At 52.3% G+C, this 22,284-nt stretch overlaps 1 protein-coding gene across 1 annotated transcript; it reads right to left on the reverse strand.

The window, feature by feature from the left end:
* Window positions 1-1,970: 1,970 nt before the first annotated feature.
* On the reverse strand, window positions 1,971-16,692 carry GPT (glutamic--pyruvic transaminase). The gene is made up of 11 exons (XM_062505010.1): window positions 16,346-16,692; window positions 10,912-11,001; window positions 10,713-10,821; window positions 10,479-10,609; window positions 8,677-8,920; window positions 7,444-7,523; window positions 7,216-7,352; window positions 5,995-6,169; window positions 4,884-5,039; window positions 3,910-4,022; window positions 1,971-2,330 (listed from the first exon to the last, which is right to left on the reverse strand). Exons 1-11 carry the CDS (start codon window positions 16,532-16,534, stop codon window positions 2,240-2,242), a joined length of 1,515 nt encoding a protein of 504 aa, XP_062360994.1. The 5' UTR covers window positions 16,535-16,692; the 3' UTR covers window positions 1,971-2,239.
* Between the last annotated feature and the right edge of the window lie 5,592 nt (window positions 16,693-22,284).

A 22,284-nucleotide genomic window follows, 5' to 3' on the forward strand; every position in this document is an offset into this window, starting at 1 on the left:
AATGAGAATAAAAGTTAAAATAGTTGTAGAAATGAAAATTAAAATTTACATAAATGTAGAAAAAAAAAATAAAAATAAAAATAAAAAATAAAAATAAAAATAAAAATAAAAAACCAAAATGAAAATTAAAATAGAAATAAAAAAATGAAATAAAAATAATAAAATTTAAAACAATGTAAAAATAGAACAAAAATAAAAGCAACATTAAAATAAAAATAAAAATAAAAATAAAAACGGAAATAAAAGTAAAAATAGGAATAAAAATACAAATAAAAAATAAAAATAAAGCTAAATTTAAAATACAAAAATAAGAGGAAAATGAAAATAAAAATAAATGTAAGAATAGAATTAAAAATAGAAATAGAAATAAAAATAAAAATAAAAATAAAAATAAAAATAAAAATAAATAAAAATAAAAATAAAAAAAAATAAAAATAAAAACGGAAATAAAAGTAAAAATAGGAATAAAAATACAAATAAAAAAATAAAAATAAAAGCGAATTTAAAATACAAAAATAAGAGGAAAATGAAAATAATAATAAATGTAAGAATAGAATTAAAAATAGAAATAAAAATAAAAATAAAAATAAAAATAAAAATAAATAAAAATAAAAATAAATATAAAAACGGAAATAAAAGTAAAAATAGGAATAAAAATACAAATAAAAAATAAAAATAAAGCTAAATTTAAAATACAAAAATAAGAGGAAAATGAAAATAAAAATAAATGTAAGAATAGAAATAGAAATAGAAATAGAAATAGAAATAGAAATAGAAATAGAAATAGAAATAGATAAAAATTAAAATAAAAATAAAAATAAAAATAAAAAGGGCAATAAAAGTAAAAATAGGAATAAAAATACAAATAAAAATAAATAAAAACAAAAGCGAATTTAAATGATCAAAATAAAAGTAAAATTCAAAACCTAAAACCCTTCAAAGGGACGGAGCCGTTCCCGACGCCGCCTCTCCTTTATTGGATTGGGGACAGCGCCGGGATTGGGGACCCGGCGCGGAATTCCCAGAAATCCCAAAGGCGGAATGCCCGGAAATCCCAAAACCCGGAATTCCCGAAACCCCAAAGTCGGAATTCCTGAAAACCCCAAATTTGGAATTCCCAGAAAACCCAATGCCAGAATTCCCAAAAACCCCAAAGCTGGAATTCCCAGAAATCCCAAAGGCGGAATTCCCGAAACCCCAAAGTCAGAATTCCCAAAACCCCCAAAGCCGGAATTCCCGAAATCCCAAAGCCAGAATTCCCAAAATCCCGAAGCTGGAATTCCCAGAAACTCCAAAGCTGGAACTCCCGAAATCCCAAAACCTGGAATTCCCAAAACCCCAAAAGCCGAAATTCCCAAAACCCCAAAAGCTGGGATTCCCAAAATCCCAAAACCCGGAGTTCCCAGAAATCCCAAAAGGCGGAATTCCCAAAATCCCAAAGCCAGAATTCCTGAAACCCCAAAACCCGGAATTCCCGAAATCCCAAAACCGGGAATTCCCAGAAATCCAAAAGTCAGAATTCCCGAAAACCCCAAAACCCGGAATTCCCAAAACCCCAAAAACCGGAATTCCCAGAAACCCCAAAACCCGGAATTCCCAAAACCCCAAAACCCAAACCCCAAAAACCGGAATTCCCAAAACCCCAAAACCCGGAATTCCCAAAACCCCAAAAGCCGGAATTCCCGAAACCCCAAAAGCCGGAATTCCTGAAACCCCAAAACCCGGAATTTCCGAAATCCCAAAACCCGGAGTTCCCAAAACCCCAAAACCCGGAATTTCCGAAACCCCAAAAGCCGCAATTCCCGAAACCGCAAAACCCGGAATTCCCAAAACCCCAAAACCCGGAATTCCCAAAACCCCAAAACCCGGAATTCCCGAAAACCCAAAACCCGGAGTTCCCAAAACCCCAAAAACCGGAATTCCTGAAAACCCAAAACCCGGAATTCCCAAAACCCCAAAGTCAGAATTCCCAAAAAACCCCAAAGCTGGAATTCCCAGAAATCCCAAAAGCCGGAATTCCCAAAACCCCAAAAGCTGGAAGTCCCAAAATCCCAAAACCCGGAATTCCCAAAACCCCAAAACCCGGAATTTCCGAAACCCCAAAACCCGGAATTCCCAAAACCCCAAAACCCGGAATTCCCAAAACCCCAAAACCCGGAATTCCCGAGATCCCAAAAGCCGGAATTCCCGAAATGCCGAAGGCCAGGAGGGCCCAGCGGGAGCGGGGTCCGGGGGCTCCTCAGGAGAATTCCGTGACGAACTTGGTGTAGAAGGAGCTGAGCTGTTCCAGAAGGTTCTTCAGCTTCTCCGCGGGGGGCAGGATGGTCATCCTAAAGAATTCCCAAATATTCCCAAAGGGTCCCCGCGGCGCCTCGCGCTTCCGCAACCCGCGCCACGGGGAGAGACTTCACAATCACGGTGATAACGGGAACGGGAACCATAACGGTGACGATAACGATAACGGGAACGGGAACGGGAACGGGAACGATAACGGGAACGGGAACGGGAACGATAACGATAATGGGAACGGGAACGGGAACGGGAACGGGAACGATAACGGGAACGATAATGGGAACGATAACGGGAACAATGATAATAACGATAACGGGAACGATAACGATAACGATAACGATAATGATAACGATAACGGGAACGGGAACCATAACGGTGACGATAACGATAACGGGAACGGGAACGATGATAATAACGATAAAGATAACGATAACGGGAACGATAACGATGATAATAACGACAATAATGATAATGATAACGATGATAACGATGATAACGATGATGATGATGATGATGATGATAATGATAATAACGATAATAACGATAACAATGATAATAATGATAACGATGATAATAATGATAATAATGATAATAACGATAACGATAACGATAACGATAACGATAACGATAACGATGATAATAATGATAACAATGATATTAATGATAATAATGATAAAAATGATAATAATGATAAAAATGATAATAACGATAATAATGATAATAATGATAATAATGATAATAACGATAACGATAACGATAACGGGAACGATAACGATGATAATAACGACAATAATGATAATGATAACGATGATAACGACGATGATGATGATGACGATGATGATGATGATGATGATGATGATAATAATGATAATAATGATAGTGATAATAGTAATAGTAATAATAATGGTAATAATAATAATAGTAGTAGTAGTAATAATAATTTTGGAATTTGGGGTGAGGGGATTTTGGAATTTGGGATGTGGGGGGACAGGGAATTTGGGGTGGGGATCCCGGGAATGGGGAATTTGGAATGGAGGGATCTCTAGGACAGGGAATTTGGGATGTGGGGGGACAGGGAATTTGGGATGGGGGATCCCAGAATTTGGGATGAGGGATCCCAGAATTCAGGATGGGGGATCCCGGAAATGGGGAATTTGGGATGGGTGATCTCAAGGACAGGGAATTTGGGATGGGGGATCCCAGAATTAGGGATGGGGGATCCGGGGAATGGGGAATTTGGGATGGAGGGATCTCAAGGACAGGGAATTTGGGATGGAGGATCCCAGAATTTGGGATGGGGTATCCCAGGAATGGAGAATTTGGGATGTGGGATCCCGAGGACAGGGAATTTGGGATGGGGTATCCCGGAATTCGGGATGGGGTATCCCGGGAATGGAGAATTTGGGATGTGGGATCCCGAGGACGGGGAATTTGGGATGGAGGGGGACAGGGAATTTGGGATGGGGTATCCCGGAATTTGGGATGTGGTATCCCGGGAATGGGGAATTTGGGATGGGGGATCCCAAGGACAGGGAATTTCGGATGGGGGATCCCAGAATTCGGGATGGGAGATCCCGGGAATGGGGAATTTGGGGTGGGAAGCTCCCCAGCACCCACCGGAAGTGGAAGGTGCCTTCCTTCTGTCCGAAGCCGCTTCCCGGGATGACGCAGATCCCGGTTTCCTCCAGGAGCCTCATGCAGAAGAACATGTCCGGGGCCTGCTTGTTCTCCTGGGAATTCGGGGTCGGAAAAATGGGAATCCCATCCCACAGGGGGCCGAGGGATCGTCCCGCGCCCCCCACGTGGATTGGGAGAGATCCCAGTGAGCCCCACAATTCCTGGGATTGGTCCCAATGGATCCCAAAGTTCCTGGGGTCGATCCCAATGGATCCCAAAATTCCTGGGGTCGACCCCAATGGATCCCAAAATTCCTGGGATCGATCCAAATGGATCCCACAGTTCCTGGGATCGATCCCAGTGAGCCCCACAATTCCTGGGGTCGATCCCAATGAATCCCGCAATTCCTGGGGTCAATCCCACCCAGCCCCAAATGGATCAGGATTGATCCTGTCTATCACCTACGTCTCCCAGTTTGGATCCCATCCATCCCAATTTGGATCCCGTCCACTCCCACATCTCCCAGTTTGGATCCCATCCATCCCAGTTTGGATCCAGTCCACTCCCACATCTCCCAGTTTGGATCCCATCCATCCCAGTTTGGATCCAGTCCACTCCCACATCTCCCAGTTTGGATCCCATCCATCCCAGTTTGGATCCTGCCAATCTCCTAGTTTGGATCCCACCCATCCCAGTTTTTATCCCATCCATTCCCACATCTCCCAGTTTGGATCCCCACATCTCCCAGTTTGGATCCCCACATCTCCCAGTTTGGATCCCTACACTCCCAGTTTGGTTCCCTACACTCCCAGTTTGGTTCCCTACACTCCCAGTTTGGATCCCTACGCTCCCAGTTTGGATCCCTACACTCCCAGTTTGGATCCCTACACTCCCATTTTGGACCCCCACATTCCCAGGTTTTTATCCCGCTCCCCCGCCCACATTCCCGGCTCAGATCCCGGCGTTCCCGGCACCTTGGCGGCGGCCAGGGCCCGCGGCGGGAGGTCGATCCGTGGGAAGGAGTACATGGCTCCCTGCACGGGGTTGCAGTGGATCCCGGGAGTCCGGTTGAAAATCTCCTGCGTCAGCCGCGCCTTTTCCGCCAGGGCGCCCAGCACGGCCTTCTTCTCCTGGGTAGGGATGGAGGGATGGGAATTCTGACCCGGGATGGTCTCAATCCCATCCCGAATCCCATCCCCAATCACCAATCCCATTATCCCAATCCCAAATCCAATCCCAAATCCAATCCCCAATCCCGTTATCCCCAATCCCATCCCCAAACCCATCCATTCCCACCAGGGCGCCCAGCACGGCCTCCTTCTCCTGGGTAGGGATGGAGGGATGGGAATTCTGAACTGGGATGGTCTCAGTCCCATCCCGAATCCCATCCCAAATCCCCAACCCCATTATCCCAATCCCCAATCCCAATCCCGAATCCCATCCCCAGTCCCAATCCCCAATCCCCAATCCCAATCCCCAAACCCAATCCCAAATCCCAATCCCAAATCCCATCCCAAATCCCCAATCCCCAATCCCATCCCCAAACCCATCCATTCCCGCCAGGGCGCCCAGCACGGCCTCCTTCTCCTGGATAGGGATGGAGAGATGGGAATTCTGATCCAGGATGGTCTCAATCCCATCCCAAATCCCATCCCCAATCCCCAATCCCAATCCCAAATCCCATCCCCAATCCCCAATCCCAAATCCCAATCCCCAATCCCAATCCCAATCCCAATCCCAACCCCAAATCCCATCCCCAATCCCCAATCCCATTATCCCAATCCCAAATCCCATCCCCAATCCCCAATCCCATCCTAAATCCCATCCCATTATCCCCAATCCCATCCCATTATCCCATCCCATCCCATTATCCCATCCCATCCCATAGACCCATTATTCCATTATCCTATTATTCCATTATTCCATTATGCCATTATCCCATTATCCCATTATCCCATTATCCCATTATCCCATCCCATCCCATAGAACCCATTAGCCCATTATCCCATTATCCCATCTCCATCCCATCTCAATCCCAATCCCATGGATCCCAGGGATCCCATTGATCCCAATCCCGTTCCGTACAGCCTGGAATCTCTCGTAGGACGGCTCTCCCGGTTTGGGCGGATCCATGACGGTGTCCAGGATCATCTGTCCGAGCACGGGCGGGCACAGACGGACGGACACGAGCTTGGACAGCTCCGCCTTCACTTCCGGGTTCATGTTCACCACTTCCATGTATCCTCCCCGCAGGCCGCACCTGCCGGACATCGGACATTCCGGAATCGGCAATGCCGGACATTCCGGAATCGGCAATGCCAGAGATTCCTGGAATCGGCACCGCCGGACATCCCGGAATCGGCAATGCCGGATATCCCAGAATCGGCAATGCCGAATATCCCAGAATTGGCAATGCCACACATTCCTGGAATCGGCAATGCCAGACATTCCGGAATCGGCAATGCCGGACATCCCAGAATTGGCAATGCCGGATATCCCAGAATTGGCAATGCTGGACATTCCCAGAATCAGCAATGCCGGACATCCCAGAATTGGCAATGCCAAACATCCCGGAATCGGCACCGCCAGGAATGGCAGAGGGGAAGGATTTGGGGATGGGATTCGGGGGAGGGGAGGTGGGGGTGGGATCCATGGATGGGAATCCATGGAGAGGGATCCATGGATGGGGGTTTGGGATGGGATCCATGGATGGAACCCGTGAATGGGTTTTGGATGGCAAATCCATGGATAGGATGTGGCATCCATGGAATCTCAACATCCCAATCCAAGAGATCCATGGGGTGGTGGCATCTCTGCCCCTACACCCTCGCCATCCCATCGATCCCATCAATCCCATAGATCCCATCCTATCCCATGGATCCCAATCCCATCGATCCCATTGATTCCAATCCCAATCCTGCTGTTTCATACAGCCTGGAATCTCTCATAGGACGGCTCTCTGGGTTTGGGCCATGGATCCCATTACCCCATAGATCCCATCCCATTATCCCATCCCATTATCCCATTATCCCATTACCCCATAGATCCCATCCCATTATCCCATCCCATTATCCCATTATCCCATTATCCCATAGATCCCATCCCATTATCCCATCATCCCATTATCCCATCCCATCCCATTATCCCATTATTCCATTATCCCATTATCCCATAGATCCCATTATCCCATTATCCCATCATCCCATCATCCCATCATCCCATCATCCCATCATCCCATTATCCCATCCCATAGATCCCATCCCACAGGACCGGGGAGGTGCCCGTTCCAGGATTCCCGGGACTCACTCTCCCATGAATCCCTTGGAGATGGAGTGGAAGGAGGCCAATTCCACCTCCTCCGAGTAGGGAGGCCCCAGTTCCATCAGGACCTTCTTGAAGGAGTGGAAGGCCGAGCCCTCGGCGTAGACGTTGTCCTGGTACACCTGGAGGGGACATCCCGGGATGTCACCCGGAATTCCGGCGTTTTCCCGGGGATGTGGGACACCCCCAGGTCACACCATTCCCCGCCCTCACCTCGTCGGCCATGAGGAAAAGTTTCTCCTCGTAGGCGAACTTGATGACGGCCTCGATGCATTCCCGGCTCTGCACCTGGCCTGGGGACACCCAGAGGGGACTTGGGGACAGCGGAGCTGGGAGGCTCAGCCCGGCACGGAACTGGGGTCCCAGTCCAGACCAGAGCTCCCAGTCCAGCCCAGAGCTCCCAGTCCAATCCTTGGGTCCCAGTCCAGCCCAGAGCTCCCAGTCCAGCCCAGAGCTCCCAGTCCAATCCTTGGGTCCCAGTCCAGACCAGAGCTCCCAGTCCAATCCTGGGGTCCCAATCCAGACCAGAGCTCCCAGTCCAGCCCAGAGCTCCCAGTTCAGACCAGAGCTCCCAGTCCAATCCTGGGGTCCCAATCCAGACCAGAGCTCCCAGTCCAGCCCAGAGCTCCCAGTTCAGACCAGAGCTCCCAGTCCAATCCTGGGGTCCCAATCCAGACCAGAGCTCCCAGTCCAGCCCAGAGCTCCCAGTTCAGACCAGAGCTCCCAGTCCAATCCTGGGGTCCCAGTCCAGCCCAGAGCTCCCAGTCCAGCCCAGAGCTCCCAGTCCAATCCTTGGGTCCCAGTCCAGACCAGAGCTCCCAGTCCAGCCCAGAGCTCCCAGTCCAGCCCAGAGCTCCCAGTCCAATCCTGGGGTCCCAGTCCAGACCAGAGCTCCCAGTCCAATTTTGGGGTTCCAATCCAGCCCAGAGTTCCCAGTCCAGTTTTGGAGTCCTAATCCCATCCCATTGATCCCATCCCACAGATCCCATCCCACACCATGAATCCCATCCCACAGATCCCACCCCATGGATCCCATCCCGTCCCATTGATCCCATCCCATTGATCCCATCCCACAGATCCCATCCCACGAATCCCATCCCACAGATCCCATCCCATGGATCCCATCCCACAGATCCCATCCCATGGATCCCATCCCACAGATCCCATCCCACACCATGAATCCCATCCCACAGATCCCATCTCATGGATCACATCCCAATCCATGGATCCCATCCCATCCCACGGATCCCATCCCATGGATCCCATCCCATCCCATCAATCCCATCCCATGGCCCCCATCCCATCAGTCCCATCCCATCCCGTCCCATCGATCTCATCCCATCGATCCCATCCCACCCCACAGACCCCACCCCACGGATCACGCCCCGCAGACCCCACACCCCCACATCCCCCGTTCCCGCCGTTCCCGCCGTTCGTTCCCGTTACCGGTGGGGTTCCCGGGGTTGATGATGCAGAGCACGCGGGGGCAGCAGCGCCGCCGGCCCTCGGCCAGCGCCCGGCGCAGCTCGGCCACGTCCAGCGCCCAGCAGCGCTCCTCGGCCAGGAAATAACCGAGCTGCACGGCCTCCAGCTCGGCCAGCGCCGCCGAGTACAGCGGGTACTGCGGGATCGGGATCAGAACCCCCGTGCGCGACGAGCCCGAGCCCGACACCAGCAGCTTCAGGATGTTCTGGGGAGAGGGATGGCGGGATGGTGGGAGAGTGGGATAATGGGGTAGTGGGATGGTGGGATGGTGGGATAATGGGATGGTGGGATGGTGGGATGATGGGATAATGGGATAATGGGATGGGATGGGATAATGGGATGATGGGATGATGGGATGGGATGGGATAATGGGATGATGGGATGATGGGATGATGGGATAATGAGATATTGGGATAATGGGATGGTGGGATAATGGGATAATGGGATGATGGGATAATGGGATGGGATAATGGGATGGGATGATGGGATAATGGGATAATGGGATGGTGGGATGGTGGGATAATGGGATAATGGGATAATGGGATAATGGGATGGGATGATGGGATAATGGGATGATGGGATAATGGGATGATGGGATAATGGGATAATGGGATAATGGGATAATGGGATGATGGGATAATGGGATAATGGGATGGGATGGGATGGGATAATAGGATGATGGGATAATGGGATGATGGGATGATGGGATGAGATATTGGGATAATGGGATGGTGGGATAATGGGATAATGGGATGGGATGGGATGGGATAATGGGATAATGGGATAATGGGATGGGTTGATGGGATAATGGGATGATGGGATAATGGGATAATGGGATGATGGGATAATGGGATCTATGGGATATTGGGATAATGGGATGGTGGGATAATGGGATAATGGGATGGGATAATGGGATAATGGGATCTATGGGATAATGGGATAATGGAATAATGGGATAATGGGATGGGATGGGATGGGATGGGATAATGGGATGATGGGATAATGGGATAATGGGACATTGTGGGGACATCAGGGGACATGGCTGGGGTGGGAATGAGGACACCATGGGGACATCCTGGGGACGCCACTGGGGTGGGGACAATGAGGGGACAGCACGGTGGGGACAGGGCGCAGTGGGGACAACGCAGGGACAGGAACTTGGGGACAGCCACGGGGGGGGGGGACGGACAACGAGGGGACAACGAGGGACAACCCACGGCCACCATCGCCACGGCAACAACCCCCTCCCCCCTGGGCCTTGGCGACAACCCGGGAGCTGGCACTGTCCCCAACCCGGGAGCTGGCACTGTCCCCAGCGAGCCGTGGGGACACCAAGGACACGCCACCTCCCCCCACAAAGGACCGGCGCCAAAAATGCCACAAAGGTCCCTTTGTCAACGGCCACCGTGGGAACGGCCGGGGGGTGGCAGCGCGCCCGTTTCGGGGGGGGGAGGGGGGATGGGTGGTGGTGATGGTGGCGGATGTCACCCGTGTCACCCGTGTCACCCGTGTCACCCATGTAACCTGTGTCACCCGTGTCACCCGTGTCAGCCGTGTCAGCCGTGTCACCCATGTAACCTGTGTCACCCATGTCAGCCGTGTCAGCTGTACCGTCTGTGTCACCTGTGTCAGCCATGTCACCCATGTCACCCATGTCACCTGTGTCACCCGTGTCACCCGTGTCACCCGTGTCAGCCGTGTCAGCCGTATCGCCTGTGTCACCTGTGTCAGCTGTGTCACCCGTGTCACCCATGTCCCCGTACCACGATGGCGTCGCTGGCGCCGGTGGACAGGAAGATGTCCTCGGCTTTGGAGGGGACGCCATCGCGACGCTCGATGTATCGCGCCACGTTCTCCCGCACCATCGGCACACCGGGGCTGGCGCTGTAGGACCCTACGGAGGAGGGGACCGGGGACGGCAAGGATGTCACCCGCCCCCCCCCCCCCGCTCAGGTGACACCGAGCTCTGTCCCCAACCCCGGGGAGGTGACACCGACCCACGCTCCGGCCACCGCAGGCCTCCAGAAGTCGCTGCGCTCGCTCCTTGGCGTCGCTGGGCAGGGACGGGTCCTTCATGAGCTCCGGGCAGAGGCAGAGCGCCGTCACCTGAGGGGGACACCGAGGTGACAGCGGCAGGGCGGGGAGCGGGGTGGCGGCAGCGGGGAGGTGGCCCCCGCCGTGTCCCCAAGGCCGTACCTGGCGCAGGAAGGTGATGGGCTGCTGGCCCATGGCGTGAGCGTCACCGATGTTGGCCTTGATCACCTCGGTGAAGGGTTTGGGGACACCCTGAGGGGACAGCGGAGGGGACAGCGGTGGGGACGGGGACGGAGACGGGGACAAGGGACAGGGGATGGGGCAAGGGACGGGGATAAGGGACAGGGAATGGGAACAAGGGACAGGGACAGGGGATGGGGATTAGAGACAGGGGACAGGGATGGGGACAGGGGACAGGGATGGGGACAGGGGACAGGGGAGAGGGGACAGGGATGGGGATTGGGATCAGGGACAGGGACGGGGACAGGGGACAAGGATTGGGATTGGGATTGGGATTGGGATAAGGGACAGGGACAGGGACGGGGACAGGGGACAGGGATTGGGATTGGGATAAGGGACAGGGACGGGGACAGGGGACAGGGGACAGGGGACAGGGATGGGGATTGGGATAAGGGACAGGGACAGGGATGGGGGACAGGGGACAGGGATTGGGATTGGGATAAGGGACAGGGGACAGGGGACGGGGACAGGGGACGGGGACAGGGGACAGGGGACAGGGATGGGGATTGGGATAAGGGACAGGGACGGGGACAGGGATGGGGACAGGGCACAAGGATTGGGATTGGGATTGGGATAAGGGACAGGGACAAGGATAAGGGATGGGGACAGAGATTTGGGATTGAGATAAGGGACAGGGACAGGGACAGGGACGGGGACAGGGACGGGGACAGGGACAGGGGTGCCATGACCCCCCTGTCCCCACCCGGGGCCACCCCCTCCCCCCCCCCCGTGTCACACCAGCGTGGTGACATCACCCCCGTGTCCCCTCTCTGCCACACGGGGACCTCTGCAACACCAGGAACGGGGACACCTTGGGGACACTGGGGACACCTTGGGGACACTTTGGGGACATTGGGGACACCTCGGTGAGCTTGGGGGGACCTTGGGGACAGCGCGGGGACACTGGGGACACCTTGGGGACCCGTTGGGGACACTGGGGACACCTTGGGGACACTGGGGACACCTTGGGGACCCGTTGGGGACATTCGAGGTTCTTGGGGACATTTGGGGACACGGGGCCGGCCTGGCAGAGCGCCAGCGGTGTCCCCACCCGCAGCCCAGGTGACAAGAGGCCACCACCCCCCACTCGGGTGGCACCGCCCGGAATGTGTCACCTGTGTCACCTGTGTCACCTGTGTCCCTTCTGTCACCTGTGTCACCTGTGTCACCTGTGTCACCTGTGTCACCTGTGTCACCTGTGTCCCTTCTGTCACGTGTCGCCTGTGTCACCTGTGTCACCTCTGTCCCTTTTGTCACCTGTCACCTGTGTCACCTGTGTCACCTGTGTCACCTCTGTCCCTTTTGTCACCTGTGTCCCCTCTGTCCCCTCCTGTCCAGGTGGGATCAGGGACAAACCGGACCCTGATTTTGGGGAGGGGTCTCTGGATTTTGGGGGGTCCTGGGAGGTAAAAATCGGTTTTTTTTTTGGGGGGGGGGGGGGGTTAAAAATCCCGGATTTTGGTGTAAAATCCCTTTTTTTGTGGAGGTAAAATCCCATTTTTGGGGTTAAAAATCCCATTTTTGGGGTTAAAAATCCCATTTTTGGGGTTAAAAATCCCGTTTTTTGGGGTTAAAAATACCTTTTTTGTGGAGGTAAAATCCCATTTTGGGGGTTAAAAATCGCATTTTTTGGGGGTTAAAAATAATTTTAAGGGTTTAAAAATCCCTTTTTTTGTGGAGGCAAAATCCCATTTTGGGGGTTAAAAATCGCATTTTTGGGGGTAAATAGATCCCATTTTTGGGGTTAAAAATCCCATTTTTTGGGGTTAAAAATCCCTTTTTTTTGTGGAGGTAAAATCCCCTTTTTTGTGGAGATAAAATCCCGGATTTTGGTGTAAAGATCCCTTTTTTATGGTTAAAATCCCATTTTTTGGGGGATGGCAAAATTCCTTTTTGTGGGCGGGAAAAATCCCTTTTTTGGGTTAAAAATCCCTTTTTTTGTGGGGTAAAATCCATTGTTTTGGGTTAAAATCCCCTTTTTTGTGGGGGTAAAATTCCTTTTTTTGGGAGGTAAAATCCCAGATTTTGGGGAGGGCAAAATTCTTTTTTTTTTTTTTTTTTTTGGGCCGGCAAATCCCTTTTTGGGGTAAAATCCTTTTTGGGATAAAATCCCTTTTTGGGGGGGGTAAAAAATCCATTTTTGGGGTAAAAAATCCAATTTTGGGGGGGTTAAAAATCCCCTTTTTTGTGGGGGTAAAATCCCTGATTTTAAAGAGGATAAAATTCCCTTTTTTGGGGTAAGATCCCCTTTTTTGGGGGGTTAAAATCCCCTTTTTTGGGGTAAAATTCCCTTTTTTGGGGGGATAAAAAAATCTACTTTTTTAGGGCTAAAAATCTTTTTTTTGGGGGGGAGGGGGGGGGAAATAAAACCCAAATTTTGGGGGATAAAACTCGGATTTCGGGGGTGCTTGTGGGGCCAAGTTCCGGAGGGGTTATCCCGGTTTTTTTGGGGGGGTTATCCCGGGTTTTTTTTAGGGGGTTATCCCGGTTTTTTTAGGGGTTATCCCGGTTTTTTGGTGGGGTTATCCCGGTTTTTTTGGGGGGGTTATCCCGGGTTTTTTTTAGGGGGTTATCCCGGTTTTTTTAGGGGTTATCCCGGTTTTTTTAGGGGTTATCCCGGTTTTTGGGGGGGTTTATCCCGGTTTTTTTGGGGTTATCCCGGTTTTTTGGTGGGGTAATCCCGGTTTTTTGGGGGGTTTATCCCGGTTTTTTTAGGGGGTTATCCCGGTTTTTTTAGGGGTTATCCCGGTTTTTTTGGGGTTATCCCGGTTTTTTTAGGGGTTATCCCGGTTTTTTGGGGGGTTATCCCAGTCCAGGATTACGTTCTCCCAGTCCGGTACTGGGTTGTCCCAGTTCGGGGGGTGCCGGTCCCAGTCCCGTACTGGGTGTCCCAGTTCAGGACCGGGTTCTCCCAGTCCCGTACTGGGTGTCCCAGTTCACAGCCGGGTTCTCCCAGTCCCGTACTGGGTGTCCCAGTTCAGAGCCGGGTTCTCCCAGTCCCGTACTGGGTGTCCCAGTTCAGGACCGGGTTCTCCCAGTCCCGTACTGGGTGTCCCAGTTCAGAGCCGGGTTCTCCCAGTCCCGTACTGGGTGTCCCAGTTCAGGACCGGGTTCTCCCAGTCCCGTACTGGGTGTCCCAGTTCAGGACCGGGTTCTCCCAGTCCCGTACTGGGTGTCCCAGTTCAGAGCCGGGTTCTCCCAGTCCCGTACTGGGTGTCCCAGTTCAGAGCCGGGTTCTCCCAGTCCCGTACTGGGTGTCCCAGTTCAGAGCCGGGTTCTCCCAGTCCCGTACTGGGTGTCCCAGTTCAGAGCCGGGTTCTCCCAGTCCCGTACTGGGTGTCCCAGTTCAGAGCCGGGTTCTCCCAGTCCCGTACTGGGTGTCCCAGTTCAGAGCCGGGTTCTCCCAGTCCCGTACTGGGTGTCCCAGTTCAGAGCCGGGTTCTCCCAGTCCCGTACTGGGTGTCCCAGTTCAGGACCGGGTTCTCCCAGTCCCGTACTGGGTGTCCCAGTTCAGGACCGGGTTCTCCCAGTCCCGTACTGGGTGTCCCAGTTCAGAGCCGGGTTCTCCCAGTCCCGTACTGGGTGTCCCAGTTCAGAGCCGGGTTCTCCCAGTCCCGTACTGGGTGTCCCAGTTCACAGCCGGGTTCTCCCAGTCCCGTACTGGGTGTCCCAGTTCAGAGCCGGGTTCTCCCAGTCCCGTACTGGGTGTCCCAGTTCAGAGCCGGGTTCTCCCAGTCCCGTACTGGGTGTCCCAGTTCAGAGCCGGGTTCTCCCAGTCCCGTACTGGGTGTCCCAGTTCAGAGCCGGGTTCTCCCAGTCCCGTACTGGGTGTCCCAGTTCAGGACCGGGTTCTCCCAGTCCCGTACTGGGTGTCCCAGTTCAGGACCGGGTTCTCCCAGTCCCGTACTGGGTGTCCCAGTTCAGAGCCGGGTTCTCCCAGTCCCGTACTGGGTGTCCCAGTTCCCTTTTTTAACGAGTTCCGGATTGGTTTTTCCTTTTTTGTTGTTTTTTTGGATTTTTTTTTTCTGTTTTTTTTGGGTGGATTTTTTGGATTTCTTTGAGTTTCCTTTTGGGTTTTTTTTTTTTGTTTGTTTGGTTTTGGGTTTTTTTGTTTTTTTTGGGTTTTTTTGTTTTTTTGGGGGGTTTTTTTGTTTGTTTTTTTGTTGTTTTTTTGTTTTTGTTTGTTTGTTTTCGGTTTTTGTCTTTTTTTGTTTGTTTTTTTTCCCGGTTTTTTTGTTTTCTTTTTTTTCTTTTTTTTTCTTTTTTTTGTTTCTTCAATTTTTTTTTTGTTTCTTTGCTATTTTTTGTTGTTTTTTTCTTTTTTTTTGTTTTGTTTTCTTTTTTGTTTCTTTTTGTTTGTTTGTTCCTTTGATATATTTTTTTTGTTTCTTTGATATATATTTTTTTCTTTGATACATTTTTTTTGTTTCTTTGATATATATATATATATTTTGTTTCTTTGATATATTTTTTGTTTCTTTGATATTTTTTTGTTTCTTTGATTTTTTTTTTGTTTCTTTGATATATATTTTTTTTTGTTTCTTTGATATATATTTTTTTTTGTTTCTTTGATATATATATATTTTTTTTGTTTCTTTGATATATATATATATATTATCTTTCTTTCTTTGATATATTTTTTTTTGTTTCTTTGATATATACATTTTTTTGTTTCTTTGATTTTTTTTTTTGTTTCTTTGATATATACTTTTTTTGTTTCTTTGATATATTTTTTTTGTTTCTTTGATATATACATTTTTTTGTTTCTTTGATATATATATTTTTTTTCTTTCTTTGATATATATATATATATTATCTTTCTTTCTTTGATATATTTTTTTTTGTTTCTTTGATTTTTTTTTTGTTTCTTTGATATATTTTTTTTGTTTCTTTGATTTTTTTTTGTTTCTTTGATATATACATTTTTTTGTTTCTTTGATATATTTTTTTTTGTTTCTTTGATATATACATTTTTTTGTTTCTTTGATATATTTTTTTTTGTTTCTTTGATATATACATTTTTTTGTTTCTTTGATATATTTTTTTTTGTTTCTTTGATATTTTTTTTGTTTCTTTGATTTTTTTTTTTTTGTTTCTTTGATATTTTTTTTTTGTTTCTTTGATATTTTTTTTGTTTCTTTGATATATTTTTTTTGTTTCTTTGATTTTTTTTTTTGTTTCTTTGATATATTTTTTTTTTGTTCCTTTGATATATTTTTTTTTGTTTCTTTGATATATACATATATATTTTTATTTCTTTGATATATATATATATATATTCTTGTTTCTTTGATATATATATATTTTTTTTTGGCTGTTTTTCCCCCCCCCCCCCCATTTTCTTCTCCTCCTTTACCTCTCTGAGCTCCTGCTCGATCTCCAGGGCCCGGCTGACGATGGGACCCCTCACCGCGTACTGCACCCTCCGGATCGCGGGGTTCATGGTTTCGGGGTTCAGCACCCGACCCCTCCGAGCCCCCCCGGCCGCCGCCGCCGCCGCCATCGCCTGGAACCTGCGGGACCGCAGCGCCCTCAGCGCCCGCATCCCCTCCCCGGGGACGCGACAATCGCGACAATCGCGACGATCTCCGCCAGCCCGCGGTGACAACCGGACAACGCCAGCCCCAACCCACCCACACCGGCAATGATTAAAAAAAAAAAAATGTAATAAAGTAATAAAGTAATAAATAAATAAAGAGTGAAACGCGCCAACCCCCCGAGAACCCCGAGTCGTTTGTTCGGCAGCGCCTCCTTCACCCCCCCCTTCGCTCCCGGGTGCTGGCGGTACCGGGGGAGCGCTCCCGGCGGGACGGGGGAACGGGAAAAGGGGAACGGGGGGAACGGGGAACGGGGAACGGGGAAAGGGGGAACGGGGAAAGGGGAACGGAGGAAAGGGGAACGGGGAAAGGGGAACGGGGAAAGGGGAACGGGGAACGGGGAAAAGGGAACGGGGAACGGGGAAAGGGGAAAGGGGAACGGGGAAAGGGGAACGGGGAACGGGGAACGGGGAAAGGGGAACGGGGAACGGGGAAAGGGGAACGGGGAACGGGGAAAGGGGGGAACGGGGAAAGGGGAACGGGGAACGGGGAAAGGGGGGAACGGGGAAAGGGGAACGGGGAAAGGGGAACGGGGAACGGGGAACGGGGAAAGGGGAACGGGGAACGGGGAAAGGGGAAAGGGGAACGGGGAAAGGGGAACGGGGAACGGGGAACGGGGAAAGGGGAACGGGGAACGGGGAAAGGGGAACGGGGAACGGGGAACGGGGAACGGGGAAAGGGGAACGGGGAACGGGGAAAGGGGAACGGGGAACGGGGAACGGGGAACGGGGAACGGGGAACGGGGAACGGGGGAGGGGAACGGGGAACGGGGAACGGGGAACGGGGAAAGGGGAACGGGGAACGGGGGAGGGGAACGGGGGGAACGGGGAACGGGGAACGGGGAAAGGGGGGAACGGGGAAAGGGCAACGGGGAACGGGGAACGGGGAACGGGGAACGGGGAACGGGGAACGGGGAACGGGGGAGGGGAACGGGGAACGGGGAACGGGGAACGGGGAAAGGGGAACGGGGAAAGGGGAAAGGGGAACGGGGGGAACGGGGAACGGGGAACGGGGAAAGGGGGGAACGGGGAAAGGGCAACGGGGAACGGGGAACGGGGAAAGGGGAACGGGGAACGGGGAAAGGGGAACGGGGAACGGGGAACGGGGAACGGGGGAGGGGAACGGGGAACGGGGAACGGGGAACGGGGAACGGGGAAAGGGGAACGGGGAACGGGGAACGGGGAACGGGGAACGGGGAACGGGGAACGGGGGAGGGGAACGGGGAACGGGGAACGGGGGGAACGGGGAACGGGGAAAGGGGAACGGGGAAAGGGGAACGGGGAACGGGGGAGGGGAACGGGGGAGGGGAACGGGGAAAGGGGAACGGGGGAGGGGAACGGGGAACGGGGAACGGGGGGAACGGGGAAGGGGGGAAAGGGGGAACGGGGAACGGGGGAGGGCAACGGGGGAGGGGGCAATGGGGCAACGGGCAATGGGGGAGGGGAACGGGGGAGGGTAACGGGCAATGGGGCAATGGGGGAGGGCAACGGGGGAGGGTAAGGGGGGAGGGCAACGGGCAATGGGGGAGGGTAACGGGCAATGGGGGAGGGTAACGGGCAATGGGGGAGGGTAACGGGCACGGGGCAACGGGAAACGGGGGAGGGCAACGGGGGAGGGGCAATGGGGTAACGGGGGTGAGGGGGGAGGGTAAAGGGGGAGGGCAAGGGGCAAAGGGCGTGGGGCGAGCGGTGACGGGAGGAGGGCAAGGGGCAGTGGGGGAAGGGCAAGGGGGGAGGGCAAGGGGGAGGGCAAGGGGGGAGGGCAAGGGGCAACGGGGACAGCGGGGACAGGGACAGGGAAAAGGGTGGCACCGCGGGTAAAAGGCACCGGGAATGGGACACTGGGAATGGGACAGCGGGAATGGGACACATGGGAAAGGGAAAGGGACAGGGAAAGGGGTGGCACTGGGACACCGGGAAAGGAGTGGCACAGGGGGCAAAAGGCACCGGGAGTGGGAGACAGGGAGCGGGACACGTGTGACAGGGAAAGGAGTGGCACAGGGACACCGGGAAAGGAGTGGCACAGGGGGCAAAAGGCACCGGGAGTGGGACACTGGGAATGGGACACGGGGAATGGGACAGCGGGAATGGGACAGCGGGAATGGGACCGGGAATGGGACAGGGGGAATGGGACTGGGAATGGGACAGGGGGAATGGAACCGGGAGTGGGACACTGGGAATGGAACCGGGAGTGGGACACTGGGAATGGGACACCGGGAATGGGACAGCGGGAATGGGACAGCGGGAATGGGACAGGGGGAATGGGACACTGGGAATGGGACAGCGGGAATGGGACAGGGGGAATGGGACTGGGAATGGGACACCGGGAATGGGACACTGGGAATGGGACAGCGGGAATGGGACAGGGGGAATGGGACACTGGGATTGGGACAGCGGGAATGGGACACTGGGAATGGGACACTGGGATTGGGACAGCGGGAATGGGACAGCGGGAATGGGACACTGGGAATGGAATCGGGAGTGGGACACCCAGAATGGGACACCGGGAATGGGACACCCAGAATGGGACACGTCGGGCAGGGGAAGGGGTGGGCACCGGGACACCTGGGGGGACAAAAGTCACCGGGGATGGGACACCGGGAAACGATGGGACAAACGACACCAGGAATGGGGGTGGCACCGGGAATGGGGACACCGGGAATAGGGGTGACACCGGGAAGGGGACACCGGACAACGCCGGGGGGGGGGGGGGGGGGGGGGGAGTAACGGGTGGCGCTGGGGACAACGGGCACCGGTCGGGACAACGGGCACGGGGAAGGGGGTGACACCGGGACCGCGTCACCCCCCGGGCTGGGGACAGGTGACACGGTGGGGGACGGGGTCGTGGGACACGGGGATGTGGGAATTTGGGACCACAGACCCCCCCCCCCACACACCCCCCAAAAAATGTCCCCAAATTGTCCCCAAATGCCCCCAAGTTCCCCGCTCACATCGCCCCCCAGCGGCGCCAACCGCCGCGCCCGCGCTAGCCACGCCCCCTTCGGTGTCAATCAACAGAGACCACGCCCGCTAGAAGCGGATTGGCTGTTAGCTGGGGGCGTGGCCGGAAGCGACCAAAGTGCGGCGGGGCGGGGGGGGATGGGATTCCCCCCCATATTGGGGTCTCTGTGGATTCTCCCATTTAGGGACCGCGCTGGGAGACCCCAAAAATCCCCCAAAAGGGTCCCCAAAAATCCCCCATAGACCCCAACCCCCATTTGGGGACCCGAAAAATCCCAACCGCCATTTGGGGACCCCAAAAATCCCAACCCCCATTTGGGGACCCCAAAACTCCCCCCATTTAGGATCCCCAAATCCCATTTGGGATCCCCCAAATCCCATTTCCCCCAATTAGGATCCCTCAGATCCCATTTCCCGGCATTTAGGATCCCCCAAATCCCACTTAGGATGCCCTAAATCCCATTCAGGTACCCCTAAACCCCTCCAAAACCGCATTTAAGATCCCAAAAAATGGGGAAACCCCAAATCCCATTTACCTCTACATTCCCCCATTTGGGATCCCCCAAATCCCATCTTGGAACCCCCAAATCCCATTTCGGATCCCCTAAACCCTCCCCAAATCCCATTTGGGATCCCCCAAACCCCATTTAGGATCCCCCAAACCCTCCCCAAACCCCATTTGGGATCCCCCAAACCCCATTTAGGATCCCCCAAACCCTCCCCCAAACCCCATTTGGGATCCCCCAAACCCCATTTGGGATCCCCCAAATCCCATTTAGGATCCCCCAAACCCTCCCCCAAACCCCATTTAGGAACCCCCAAATCCCATTTAGGATCCCCCAAACCCCATTTGGGATCCCCCAAACCCCATTTAGGAACCCCCAAACCCCATTTGGGATCCCCCAAACCCCATTTAGGATCCCCCAAACCCTCCCCCAAACCCCATTTAGGATCCCCCAAACCCCATTTGGGATCCCCCAAACCCTCCCCAAACCCCATTTGGGATCCCCCAAACCCCATTTAGGATCCCCCAAACCCTCCCCAAACCCCATTTGGGATCCCCCAAACCCCATTTGGGATCCCCCAAATCCCATTTAGGATCCCCCAAACCCCATTTGGGATCCCCCAAATCCCATTTAGGATCCCCCAAACCCCATTTAGGAATCCCCAAACCCCATTTGGGATCCCCCAAACCCCATTTAGGAACCCCCAAACCCCATTTGGGATCCCCCAAATCCCATTTAGGATCCCCCAAACCCTCCCCCAAACCCCATTTGGGATCCCCCAAACCCCATTTGGGATCCCCCAAATCCCATTTAGGATCCCCCAAACCCCATTTAGGAATCCCCAAACCCCATTTGGGATCCCCCAAACCCCATTTGGGATCCCCCAAACCCCATTTAGGAACCCCCAAACCCCATTTGGGATCCCCCAAATCCCATTTAGGATCCCCCAAACCCTCCCCCAAACCCCATTCCCTCTTTTAGGGCCGCCCCACTCCCTTTATCAACCCCGTCCACACCCCCAAAAAAAACCCCAAAAAACCCCACCCCTTTCCCCTGCACCTCCCTGGGTGGGGCCGCTTTTGGGGGTGGTTTTGGGGTTTTTTTTTTTTTGGGGTGGGGGGAGCTTTTTTTGGGGTCACCCTAAAACGAGCTCTGACCTTTCCCTGCAGCTGCCGCGGGACCCGAAATAGAAACGGGATCGGGGGAGGGGAGGATTTGGGATTTTGGGGGGCCCCGCCTCCATAAAGGGCCACCCCAAAAAAAACCCCAAAAGTTTTAGGGTGGGGCGGGGTTGTTTTTTGGGAATTTGGGGCGGTTTTGGGGTTTGTGAAAGTTCCCGTTGTGGGATTTTTGGGAGGGGTGGGGGGGGGTGGGGGGCTTCTGTTTAGGATTTGGGGGAGGTTCTGAAAAGGTCCCAGTTTGGGGATTTGGGGTCCCCAAAATTTCCCAGTGGGGTTTAGGGAGTCATAAAATCCCAAATTTGGGATTGGGGGAGGTCCTAAAATCCCAAATGTGGGATTTGGGGAATCCCTAAACTTCCCAGTGGGATTTGGGGTCACCAAAAGTTCCCAGTGGGGTTTGGGTGTCCCAAAACCCCAAATGTGGCTTTAGGGTTTCCTAAAAATTTTCTGTGGGATTTGGGGGCTCCTAAAACCCCAAATGTGAATTTGGGGGATCCCAAAACTTTCCTGTGGGATTTTTTTTTTTTGGGGGGGGGGGGGAGGGTCCTAAAGACTTAAATGTGGATTTGGGGGTTTCCAAAGCTTTCCTGTGGGATTTGGGTTCCCCAAAAGTTCCCTGTGGGATTTGGGGATGTCCTAAAACCCCAAATGTGGATTTAGGGGATCCCCAAAATTTCCCAGTGGGATTTGGGGAGTCCTGGGGACCCCATTTAGGATTTGGGGAATCCTAAAACTCCAAATATGGATTTAGGGGATCCCCAAAATTTCCCAGTGGGATTTGGGGAGTCCTGGGGACCCCATTTAGGATTTGGGGAATCCTAAAACTCCAAATGTGGATTTAGGGGTTCCCAAAATCCTAAATGTGGATTTGGGGATCCCCAAAACCGCAAATCTGGATTTGGGGGTTCCTAAAACTTTCCTGTGGGATTTTGGGGGTCCTAAAATCCCAAACGTGGATTCGGAGGATCCCAAAACTTTCCTGTGGGATTTTGGGGGTCCTAAAATCCCAAACGTGGATTTGGAGGATCCCAAAACTCTCCTGTGGGATTTT

The sequence above is a fragment of the Cinclus cinclus genome, chromosome 1, assembly GCF_963662255.1.
Source record: "Cinclus cinclus chromosome 1, bCinCin1.1, whole genome shotgun sequence".
Lineage (NCBI taxonomy): Eukaryota > Metazoa > Chordata > Aves > Passeriformes > Cinclidae > Cinclus > Cinclus cinclus.